The sequence below is a fragment of the Macrobrachium rosenbergii genome, chromosome 46 (genome assembly GCF_040412425.1).
Source record: "Macrobrachium rosenbergii isolate ZJJX-2024 chromosome 46, ASM4041242v1, whole genome shotgun sequence".
NCBI lineage: Eukaryota > Metazoa > Arthropoda > Malacostraca > Decapoda > Palaemonidae > Macrobrachium > Macrobrachium rosenbergii.
Genome location: NC_089786.1, coordinates 11,378,765 through 11,392,099, shown reverse-complemented (window position 1 = coordinate 11,392,099; position 13,335 = coordinate 11,378,765). Strand labels below are relative to the sequence as shown.

General features: G+C 35.8%; 1 protein-coding gene across 1 annotated transcript in view; it reads right to left on the bottom strand.

Moving 5' to 3' along the window:
- Window positions 1-11,479, bottom strand: part of LOC136830213 (DBH-like monooxygenase protein 1) — a 39,755-nt gene extending 28,276 nt beyond the window's left edge. The window contains exons 1-7 of the mRNA XM_067089510.1: window positions 11,291-11,479; window positions 6,871-7,681; window positions 4,316-4,499; window positions 3,812-3,922; window positions 2,882-3,028; window positions 653-823; window positions 222-308 (exon numbers count right to left, since the gene is read on the bottom strand). Coding sequence (XP_066945611.1) covers window positions 222-308; window positions 653-823; window positions 2,882-3,028; window positions 3,812-3,922; window positions 4,316-4,498 — 699 coding nt within the window. The 5' untranslated portion in view covers window position 4,499; window positions 6,871-7,681; window positions 11,291-11,479. The remainder of the gene's footprint in view (window positions 1-221; window positions 309-652; window positions 824-2,881; window positions 3,029-3,811; window positions 3,923-4,315; window positions 4,500-6,870; window positions 7,682-11,290) is intronic.
- Between the last annotated feature and the right edge of the window lie 1,856 nt (window positions 11,480-13,335).

Sequence of the window (13,335 nt, the reverse complement as noted above, 5' to 3'; positions counted from 1 at the left end):
ATAAAATTCTGGAGGTCAAATACATCCTCAAATATAAACATCTTTGAAAAAATATACACAACATTAAATTCCTAGTTTAGTGCACTTTGAGAATTATTTAGAGGTGCCCCTTTAATGATCTCCGATGATGGGAGGAGTTCTTCTCACCATAATAGTACAGTATATGTAAGAATGCATTATGCAATGAAAAATGGAGTAAACAATTAGTATGTGACACTTACCCCAATGATATGAGCTTTCTTCTCTAGGGGTGGCATTTTGTAAATTTTGCACCAATAAACTGTGTTTATAGTATTTGGAAGGCTTACCTGTAATAAAAACAATTATAATTTAATTCAACTCTGCCTTTCTTGTGGTATTATGTGCTGTCCAAGGTAGTTAAAGATAACAATAGCACTTAAATAGTAAGTATCAAAGCCTCAGATACTTTAGATATTCACAAGCTATTGATGGAATCAGTGGATATGCTGACATATCTGCCCAAAATGTAATAAAACTAAATGTGTCATTCTTCTGCAAACCATCATACTGTTTTGAGGTCCATCTCAGTCTAATGAAAGGTTTGAAAGTTCTTCATAATCAAAAAAATTATTCACTCCATACTCCTAATTTCCCTTTCAGTGTTTTTGGGTTAAATTTATGGTTTACTCACATTGTTGATCAAGATATCAAGTGTCTTGACGTCATCAGGGAGTTCAGGCATCAAGAAAGGTGGTTCATTCAGGTACATACTTTTTGTTCCCCTCTTGTAGTGAATCATCATGTCCATTTCACCCTCTGGGTCCTTGTAGCTATATGACCAAATAACTCGTACAGTGTCATTCTGAAAAGTCATGTTTAAAGTGGATAGCATTCAAAAAACTGGCGCGGGCATCATGCAAGTAAGCATTATGAAAAATAATGCATAACATTCTGAGCAAACATCAAAAACAAAATGTGCATAAGTATGTTTGTAATGATTGCAGTTCCTGGAAAAGTAATAATGAAAAAAGTAAAAAATGTGCCAAAACTCTCAGCCACAGCCCATGAAACTCTTAGCCCTGGCCCATGAAACTTTCTGCCATGGCCTGGTGGTGGCCTGTGTTGTTGGCACCTATAGCGTTGCCAGATGTACGATCATGGCTAACTTCAACCTTAAATAAAATTAAAACTACTGAGGCTAGGGGGCTGCAATTTGGTATATTTGATGATTAGAGGATGGATGATCAACATAACAATTTGCAGCCCTCTAGCCTCAGTAGTTTTTAAGATCTGAGGGCAGTCAGAAAAAGTGTGGGCAGACAGAAAAAGTGTGGACACACAGACATAGCCATGTAAATGGTTTTCTTTTACAGAAAACTAATATGCTAATCCAATATTAATCTAACTAATGCCCTGCTACAAAATTTCAAGTTTCTCTAGCAACTTATGAAGAAAAGAATTTCAGAATAAAAGGATTATGTCAAAATTAAATTTAGTCAATAAGTCAATAAAGAAAATAATGAACACATATACTAGTATTTCCGTTGATGGAATAAGTTTTTAAGTGCAGCCAGTGATGAAGTAGCATTGAAGACATATTCCAAATTATTTAAGTGAAGTATTTCTTATACACCAGTTGGTTAATTTGATAAATCCCTATCTTTCTTGTAAAAATTTTGGCATTTGATCGTAATTGCAAGTCACCTAATTTAGTTCACGAATTGAAAAAAGTAGTTATGTAGGAATCACAACTATTAATATCTACAAACCTCTTGATACATACAAAATATGATGAGATACAGATTGAGTTTCTTTATGATAATATCTTACGCATAAATTCTCACAATAACAGTGTTGCTTTTACAATTACAGTATATGAAACAGTTAACGTACAATGCCAGAAGATTTTGGGAAGAATGGAATCAGACTGTCAACACATAGGAGGGAGGAGGGAAAATACTCAGAAAAGCAAAGTGGATGAGGACAATGCAGAGGATTTGAATGCCAAGTAGAATCTTGAAACTGTATATTTCAGTATACACTGAAAATATAACTGATACAAGATTACTGTAGTTATAAGTGAAAAACCACAGCATATAGTAACTGAGAATAAAACAAAAGGAAAAATTAGTTAGTTAGTTATAAATGATTTGTTTAACCAGACCTCTGTATAAAAAAAGGAAAAGTAAACATGATTAAAAAAATATAAAGTCTATACCGTGAAAAAAGTGGGCTTGAACTCGGTAACAAGCATGAAATATAACAGACAGTATCAAAGATGGTCAAAATGCAAAACAAATCAAGAGACTCACAATGCTTGGAACGTTTAACAGCAATTTAGGAAAGGAGGGAAGAGCTGATCCTGTAATGAAAGTTCAACCCTTAGCAGTGGTAAAATGTTTTAGTTATCTGGGGACACACTGAACTGTTTGGCTGTCACTGAAAAGAGAGCAAGAAAGAGAGTAGTAACAGCCTGGATGAATTGCAGAGAGAAAGCTAGACTTGGAGGATGACATCAACTATTCATGATGAATTTATGAGTCCAGTACTATGCTGAAAAGGTGTAATTATTGAAAGGAATTATCTAAAGCTGAAGTGAGATGGGAAGATCATAAATGAAGACACTGCAGAGATGTGGTAAGTGACTAAAAACAAGCAGATCAGAAAAACACTTAAATCATTCATGGCACATGACAAGAACCGAGGAACAGATGGTCCTGAAAATAGTAGATTTGGAAGCAAAAGGATAAGAAACTGTCGGATGTCACAGAAAATCAAGGAAAAAAACAAAGTCCCAGCTAAAGACCTACAGTAGACCAAATGCACTATCAGGCAGAAAGTGCACAGGAAAGAAGACAACCGGACATAAAATATTTCTGATGTTTTTAATTGATAATGACAAACTGTTTTGTTTACTTACAGCTATCTTAAAATCTTCATGATCACAGGTGTTCCAAGGTCTTTTAAAACTTAGCACTGTATGAGAGTCATTCTGATAACCTCCGAGAAGCTCCACATCCTGGGACTTATCAATAACTGGTATTCCATAGCCTGGAGAGTACCGATCCTGTGAACATATGCAATTTAATGATGAGATATGCTTGTTCGTAAGTCATCTAGTGAAGGAACATGAATGAGAGTGTGTTATTTGGGTTCTTTCCTAATTGGGTTAAAAGGAAAGTACTTACATAAATGAAATAGTTAATATCATCTGCAATGTGTCTATACACTAATGTTGGCCAAACCCTTCTGAAGGAACACTGACGTAGAGTTAACATCCCTGCTTTGCATTACCAAACCTTACAAGCCTCAATCTAATACTAGTAGCAATAGGCTATAGTGGAGCCCAAATGCCAAGTAAGTTATTTAGATTCTAATAGATAACTCTGACATCCATAATTTGACACTAAGGAAGTAGAATGATATTTATGGTTGGAAACTAATGTGCTCTCTTACCTTATTATGATGGAAGAATGGCCACACAACTAACTTAACCAGCCTAATTAGAGAAGTAAACACAGCAGACTGAGAGCGTGCTTGCAACCTACCTAACCACTCAAATCCCAAATTACAAGACACACACTCACCCACTAATCTTCCAAAGTTCCCATCTACGGTTGCCAGAAAGAAATAGCTGCCAATAATTCTAAAATCTAACGCAATTAAGGAAGTACGTAAATACAGTACAAACTCCCTGAAATACGACTAGGATGTTCAAAAAGGCTAGTTTAATGCAGAGATGTATCTAAAAGATTTATCGAAAATTAAAACACTGGTAAATGAATTGTTGAATTCCAACAAACCATATTTTTGTGGATGACTTGTAATAAAAAAAAAAAGCAGAGCTCACATGCAATACGACTTCTCCAGTATCATCCTTGACCCATCCCAAGACAATGTCAGCATCTTTCATCCCGCCACCAGGAGAGAATCCTAGTCCAACATATCCTGTGGTTGCAACCTGCAAGAAGCAATATGCAAAGCATATGGACTTTAGATTATTATGGAAATCATGCTTTTATCTTATTACTTACACCATCTAATAAACATAGAATGGGAGTAAACATTCTGTCTTTTGTCAATTTGTTTACCTGCACAATACTACTACCTCTTGCTGTTATGTTCTTATTTTTTCTTGTGAAATCATTAATGCTTTGGATGTGCAAAATGTAATTCTGAACAAATGTGTTTTAACATATATAAAATTCAGTTAATTTTTTGACCTGTAAGTAGAGATTTACATGAAAATTGATAATGAAAAGCAATATTTATAATTTATCGGGAGAAAATAATTCACCCTGAAAAGTAAAAACATGCAAAGAAAAACCATTTAAATAGGAACTTTTATACTTACATGAACTTCAAAAATAATATCATGATCACGGGGAGTCCAGAAAAGAACATAGTTGGCCTCTGTATCAAGCACTGTATGGTGAGTCGTGATTCCTTCAGGAACAGATCCTGTTGGTGAGGCTCTAACATGCACAAAGGATATCACCACCATCAAGGTGGTTACAAGGCAATCCACTTTCACCATTCTGAAAATTCATGATTATTTAATTTATAAAATAGTCTAAATTGAAATTTGCCTTTTATATAAAAATTTGAAAAAAGTCTGGATGAATACTTTTCTTTTCTATGAAGTTAACTCATTTTAATACCCAGCTATTTATTAACAGAATATGATTTATTTCAGAAAAGAATTCTACTGGTTTGATATATAATTAAGACTGTTCAATGGTTTCAGCGCAAATACCCTATACAACCAAAGATTTCACAAATGCTGAAAGCATATATCGAAGTTACATAATGTAATGTGCAGACTGCACCTTTCCCTCTGCCTCATGAGCTACATTACAGGAAGCCTCTATTTATGAGTCCTGTACTGTAATGACATATAATTATACAAATCTAACAACCAGTAGTATTTGATACCATCATGATATGTACTTTCATCTTTAATTCAAGAAAAATGTTCAGTGTGCCTTTAATGTAAATAAGAGAAACTGCTTTCCTGTCAAGTAGTTACACAGAAAAAGATAAAAGTGTTTTCATAACAAACTGCTAAGGAGAAATTATCCTCTTGGCAAGCAACCTGAGAGAACTGCCCTCCTGTTAAGTGGCTCAAGAGAAACTGTCCTTCTGTCAAGTGGCTCAAGAGAAACTGTCCTTCTGTCAAATGGCTCAAGGGAAACTGTCCTCCTGCCAAGTGGCTCAAGAGAAACTGTCCTTTTGTCATGTGGCTAAAAAGAAACTGTCCTTCTGTCAAGTGGCTCAAAAGAAACTGTCCTGTCAAGAGGCCTAATAAACTTTCTATTGTCAAGTAATAAACTTCCTGTTGTCAAGTGATCAAAGACAAAGTACCCTCATGTTGACCAAAGAAAAACTGCTCTATGTCAAGTGCCTCAAGAGAAACTGTCCTTCTGTCAAGTGACCAAAGAAAAACTGCTCTATGTCAAGTGCCTCAAGAGAAGCTATCCTTCTGCCAAGTGGTTCAGGAGAAACTGTCCTGTCAAGTGGTTTGGTAAACTTCCTTCTTGTCAAGTGACCAAAGAAAAACTGCCCTTTGCCAAGTGGCTCAGGAGAAACTATCCTGTCAATTGGCTCGAGAGACTGGCCTCATGTCAAATGCCAAAGAGAAAGAACCAGTCTGCCTGTGAAGTGGACTAAGAGGAAGACACTGTCGTCCAGTCAAGTGGCCAAAGGGAATGAAACTGCCGTCCTATCAAGTGGCTAGTGGAAAACTGCCCTCCTGTTAAGCTGTTAAAGAGAAATTGTCCTCCTGCCCAGTCACTGAAGAGAAACTGCCTTCTTGTAAATGGCCAAAGAAAATCAGTCCTATCTTACCATACATAACCTCCGAAATTCTGATTCTATTTTCCTTGACATTCTCCCGTTACTTAAAAGGCAGTTCTTTAAACTTCAGTTCTCAGCAGTCCTCTTTCCTTCGTAAGTCTGCCCTTTCAATCTGCATATACTGCACAGAAAAACGCTGCAATCCTAATACTGTACCTTTAAGCTTTGTGCATACCAGTTAACTAACCCTTAAAGAAGTTACCTAAAAACTAGTTTTTTTTAAATGTATTACTAAAGCACAAGAAGTTATAGATTTGTGACATGGCTGACTATGTGCCGCCATAAGAACCATTTAGTAATTTCACAGACGACCACAGTGATGAATATAGAAACTCAGTAAAAGCATTATATCGTGTAAAGTCATAATCGGAGTTTACCTGCCCATTCTGAGATTTTTAAAACATTGAAATTTAGGAATACAGGGTGTACAACTTTACGACCGAATTAAAAATACACTTATTGAAAACTGACACTTTAAAACACAAAAAACTTCAAGTGTCCGTAAATACAGACCGTGATTATGCTCTGTCCATCTCTCAAGCTCTTAAAATTAATCTTATAATCGTAGTGTTTATGACTGAGCTTTCCGTAATCTAAGACAGCGGGAGATCTTTGTAGACTGTTAGAGACAATATATTTGTACTGTAGATGTGTCTTATCCTCATGGTTATACTATGGTTTTGAAACTTTTACGTTACGTTAATCTTTATAATTTCCTGTTCTCTAAGATTCTTGCAGTACGATTTGTGCAGCCTTGATGTGATTTCAGGTCGCTGAAATTAAATTTTAACATCAAATAATCATCTCAAGTCTTAAGAGTTTTGTATGAGACCACAGCAACTGAATTTTATTTTTTATTTATAATAAGACTAACATTTTTCAATATATCTTTTAAAAAATCACATGAGATTTCTGACAAAACATCTACACAGTATATTTCCACACTATTACTGTTTAGTCAGAATTTTGAGGCTAAAATTACAAAGGCTATGTACCTGACTGTGCGTTAGTATAAGTTCCACAGGATTTACTTGACAATGACGATAAACTTACCTGTTCTATGGAGCTTCGGAAAGCAGCAACAGGTCATCTGAAGCCCTTGGCTATATCACCTTTCTCAAGACACGTATTCCTACCTTTGCGATCGACACCAGGCACCAAGTGGCCATAGTTTGTTGCAGAAAAGCGACATAGGCTAACCTTCCACGGAAGTTTCCTCCCCACCATAGACTGATTCAAGCCATGTGTAAACAATACAAGAGGGTGCCTCAGGGGCGTATCACGTGTATCTTGCAATTATAAACCTTATTCTGTGAAGTCATCATGAGCTTCCTCCCCATTTACCCATGTTTCCATACTCAAGTTGGGTTGAAGTAGTACTACCTAGCAATTTTTGACAATTACAAAGACCAATCTGCGTTGCCATTGTGTAGGTTAGCCTACTTTTCCTCAATTCCCTTACGCATCCTTGTGGGTTTTTTTTATTATTATTTTCAGTTTTGTCTCCCGTCACTTCTTTTCAAAGATCTTTATTGTTTAGAAAATATTGCTAATTTCTCCATATATTAACAAATATTACTAATTTCTTCATTCTCTTGGCTTACTGTAGGCATTACTTAAGGTTCTTTGCAGCATGCCTTCGGCCCCTAGCTGCAACCCATTTCGTTCCTTTTACTGTATCTCGTTTCACATTCTGCTGTCAATTTCCGTTTCAGCGTTGAATGACCTCATAAGTCCCAATGCTTGGCCTTTGGCCAAACTCTATATTCAATTCAATTCAATCACTTAAGTCGCCATCACCACACGTAGCATTTTGTCAAACTCTGTCTTCAGTACAAACTGGCCACAGGTGTCATCGTCTGTGCTGAAAAAAAAAAAACGAGAACGTTAAACACACACCACCCAAAAAAAATCCTAAAGACTTATATTTCATTACAATCCTAGATTCTAAATTGACTCAACGATAACATTTTCTAAATATTTCCCCGCATTATTTTACTCCCTTTTTAAAGAGAAACGGTTGCCATGTCTCACTTCACGAACACTCTTGGATAACTGTGTAATGATCCAGATTATCGAGGAAGTCACTCCTACCTGCATACATACCAATTACTACGTCTTGACTTGAATTCCGTAATTTTCTTTGTTAATATAAATACCGGATGGACAGTACTGGAAGAACGATTATCAAAAGCCTATAATGGAATTGCGGCAGCGTATCTTTTGTTACAAAAACACTGTCTAGTAACGCTACACAACTTCTGTAATCCAATTCTTATATAAGCAAGTATGTATACACACACGACTGGGTCAAGTGTGCTGACGGATGCGTGCACGAGCGCAAAGTTGCCAATCATATCATCATAACAATCATGTAACACTTGTTACTAGGCAGTAAAAAGTATTTAATCGTACAATAAATGGGGGAGTATAAAGTAAGCTTGTATCCGCTGTACAGACAACCAGTACTAATGTTTTATAAAATGTCTGCCTGTTCAGATACATATGTATACACCAATTGTATGGGCACCATGAATACCATTTTTAGCATTTCAGTGGTATTAAAAACCAATATCCAGCCATTTAACAGGACTTTTGGCTGTAATTCGAAGTACAATCCATCCGATATAGATGTATGAAGAATACAGCTGCTTTTTCAACCGTGAAATGAATTGTGAAAACATTATCTAACAAAAACTTCTACGTATTTAGCGAGTACACAACTGACTTCCCACTGCGCACATTTCCCCTGTGAAAATCGGTAACAAGCTGATTACTGGGTTCAATGACTTGTTCAGTTTCCTTCTATGCCAAACTTAAGAAATCTCCTAGATCTTCAGTTTGTCAAAATGACTGTCGTCGAAAATTTCTCGACAATGGCAACCTCCCAAACTCCATTTTATTTCCAACCATCACTTGTTGGCTTTAAATATGGCCTTAAAAAGATGTGGCCGTTTATTTACCCGGTCTTTCGGCCAAAATAGGTACGTGGAAAACAGGTGGCTACGAAATACTACAAATGGTGCAGACCGTGCAGCCAAGGTCCTTCAGATATAAATATACTTGAAGAACCTCAGCTGCAGCTCAGGTGTAGCGAGGCTACTAAGCAGAGTCAACGATTCATAAACGATGACGTTAATGTATTTAAGACATTTGCGATTGTTAATTAGCTTTATTGTACTTCCGAAACTCCTGTTAGCTTTCCGCAGCATAGGTACTTTTTATCAGTTATAGAAACTACACCTAAAACCTGCGTCGTTTGGTTTGGGGAGAAAATTCAAAAATATTTTCTACAGTATATTTCTAAACAAATTTGTTGGCTTTTGTTACACACCCGAACATTGGTATAAGGGTTAAAAAGAAAATACCATCAACACATTCTTTTGCTAATCTTACAATGAAATCTAGCTTGTGTCAAGTCTTTGGAAATTTCAACTTTTCATAATCATCCGACATTCAAACCGCCCTATCCCAATATTTAGTAAGAAAAAATCATGAGTCCCATTCCACAATACTTATACAATTTCTCAAGGACCACAAAAGACACGTCGCACCAAATTATCCCAATTATGTTAGGTTAGGTTTGAGAGGGCACTTTTAGGCTACTATCTACCGTCCCTACTCCAAACCTTTGACTCTAAAGTACTGTATATATCCATCGAAGTAACAAATCTAATAAAATTAATAACCATTAATACCATAAACAACTGAAACAAATCAATATAAATATGAAAAAAATAAAATTCATAAAACGAAATACATACTCAAAGTCCAAAATCATTTGGAGTTCCACGTATCCACAATAGCGCAGACGAAAATTATGACGTTTTCAAAATTACATGACTGAAACTTCATTCAAGAACAAAGTAGAGCACTAAATACACATCCATTGAACTGATGGTGGAATGGCTTATCTATCCCAAAGAAATCGACACAAAGACGCCGACCAGTCGTCACAGATGGTAAAATATGAATCTTCATTCACAAGGACGGGTCTGTTTAACAACTAGTCAGATCAGAGAGATTAGGCTGTTTGGTAATTTTAGTCGCGTTACGCATGTATAGTGTCGCTTTTGGCCATAATGTTAGAAACAAGACTATCGTCATACGTACGTTAATGTGTATGCAAAAAATAAGCAAATCTGACGATCTACGAATTATTAAGTATATAAAACAAAATAATAATTCAAACACTCGCACGAGAGTTTTGGAACATACGAATATTTTCGAAGCCCTACAAGCTACCTGCTTCGGCTTATATTTTTTTATTTTCCTAAGCTCTACTACAATTCAAACAATAGTATTCATAAAAGAAATTCTGATATCAATTTGTACAAATAAAATTCCTACAGAAAAAGTCTACGTCAATATTTCACCAAGCATACGTTTCTGTTAGGCCTAGAAAGATGAAAGGCCAATTCTACTGGCGATCAATGTGCCAAACCAAGGTTCGAAACCTGGCCAGGGAAGATGCACTTAGAGTTCCATTTAGGTTTAAGTAATCTCCAGTGCATTATGAATTCGATATTAGGTGATGTTTGTGGCTTAATACTTTTATCAAAAATATGTGTGTGTGAATCATTTGATATCATTTGGCGAGTCGGATTCTGTCAATGATAAATGACAACTCAAGCTTAAATCAAATTTTCTTTTTCCATCGTGATTTGTTATACATTTTATGCTCAACATGCGTTAACTTTAATTTTTCAAAGGTGCATCGTCACAAATTACGTAACTGAGAAGGGGTTATCCTTATGTAAAATCTCGGATAGTTTCAACGAGCTTTCGTCCATAATCCGACGTCGTTTTTGTCATATGATTCTTTCCAACCTGAATTCTTATAAATTAAATTAATTCACACCAAAATCACTGGCATTTCTCTTCTGTTTTACCGTTTGCTTCCCTATTTGCTAAGCTACATCCACGGTGTGGACGGTTCAGGCCGTGGCCACATCGGTATTCACAACTACTTCAAGTTCTTCATCTGCTGATGAGAGCCACTGTTTTACCTTTATTTTCATGGAGTGATTTATTATTAATTACTAACAACTGTAATAGTAAATACAATAAACACTCAAAATTTATCAATTTTGTCATAAACTGCTATCTTCTGTTATACAATCATTTAAGTCTTGAACGAAAGAAATTCAGGTATAAAGAACGAACACTTGTAAACATTGATTTGTTTACCCCTTGTGGAGAATTTATATTTTACTGGCTAATGACTGAGCACCAATAGCCTTTCCATATAAAAATCGTGTTGGAGTCTTGTCAAAAAGGTGAGGTAACCAAGGAATTATAATTTCAAATGACCAGCTCAATTATAGGTCCATGTAGCAAAAAGAAAATGCATGGGAAACGAAGCAGTTAGGCCTATATCGTTTCTTAGTTCAACCTTTTATATTGTCCAGCGTACAACGTCACAAGGTAGGTTTCATTTCAAATCATCTACAACAGAAATAAATGAACTTACCTCCTTTACAGGCATAAGACTCCAGCGAATGACTGGAGTTCCGTTCCAGCCTGACTGGCTACTAATGGGCAATGGCTGTGTCTGAATGCAAAGGACAAACAGGTGTGGTTGAAAGCATAAAGTTGAATTGAATAAAGGCTACACACTAAACGCCGGAAAGTTGGCCGCCATCTTCCCTCGAGCGAATTCGCATTCTTAGTCTATGCTAAGAAAAAAAAAAAAGTCGGAGGGAGCCAGAAAAACATGAACTTATGCAAATCAAGGAGAAAGTTTCCGAAGAAAAATCTAAAACGTTTAATTTAATATCAATTAAGAATGGTATTTTTATCCCTAATCAGAAGTTTTCGTAAAGGGAAAGCATGATAAAATATAAATAACATGAACTAAATCTTGACTGAGCTCACAGCGCAACTGTGCATCTTGATTCGATGAAAATTCATCGAATTTCATTTCATTAGAAGCATTACTGCGCTCTAAATCGCTGTCAACATTTTGTGCACGTTATTTACATTTTATTATAAATTCAAATTACGAACACCTCTGATTATTTATAAAAACAACCATTGGGCTCCTGTTTTATTGATACTAGCAATGAAAGCTGCAGGCATGTTCATTAGAGCTTGATAAAAATTTTTTTCAAACAGTTGTTGTCACCAATATGATAGGCTTTCTTTGTTTTGAAGTAATCAAAATAGGTACTGTTATTAAGTTTGTGCCTGTCTGTGTAATTTGTGTGGAACGTTGCTAAAGATAGAATAGAAAAGTTTTTACTGCAAATGTGGGACATTCATTCAGGACTTGTTCATTTATGAATGTTAATTCCAACATTCAGCTGTGGTAAACTGAGTATATGTAGTAAACATACACTTTTAGAAATACAGTATACACCTGCACATGTCATGTAAATAAATAAATAAATGAATATTAAAAATATATATATATATATATACACCTGCACATGTATATAATATAAATGAATATATATATATATATATATATATATATATATATATATATGTGTGTGTGTGTGTGTGTGTGCGTGTTTCTGCTTATATGCATATGTAAACACATTGAGGGATGCTGGAATATCTACTGTTTTACATGAAGACTCAAAGACAAGATCGGTCGTTTGTAAGTCACCTAGGGGCAAACTATCGACTGCTTTACTTGTTTAGAGATAGGAACTGACAGTTGCCTGAACAGGCTTGACCACCACAGCAAGTGCTGATGGAATGCTTTGTTCAGTAACAACAAACATGAATTCACTAAGTAGATAGGTGAATGAATTATGAAATTTAGGCAATCAAACATTACTGGAGCTCTTCCAGCCATTCAGTGCTATTACTCAGAATGGGAATTCATTAATTAAGTGATATGAAAGACTTGCCAAACTAGTCCACTCATGATTACCAGACTTCCTGTTAACCAGCCCCAGCAGTACCCTAACATGTCACATGGTGATATCTGAAATATGGTGAGCGTTACAACATTTAGTTTTCATGTAGACGTATTTGTGCTGTAACTTGTCCTATTTCCATACAGAATAGAATAGAAAACTAAGGCCAAAGGCCAAAGCGCTGGGACCTACGAAGTTACTCAGCTCTTTAACGGAAACTGACAGTAGAAAGGATTGAAGGTGTATAGGAGGAAAACTTGCAGTTACACTATGAATCGATTGTTAGGAGAGGGTGGAAAGTAGGATGGAAGAAAAGAGAATATGAACACAGATACAGTTAAAGGAATGACAGGGGTTGGAGCTAGGAGCCAAAGGGACTCTTCGAAGAAACTTAAATAATGCCTATAGTGCACCACATGAGGTGCACTTAAAAGTACAGAGGTACAGATTGATTGCAATGGCATGGTTATAAAAATAAGTAATTTTTCTGATTCTTGATTCCCTTAGAGGGAATTTACATTTTTCCTAGATTATGGATTATTTTCAAAAGAAATGCATTTCAGTTGTCATAACACAAATGAGAACTGATGCATCAGGCAGGACACAACATGAAAGCTTTTCAGTTGAATGTTCAGTCATTTTGCAATTT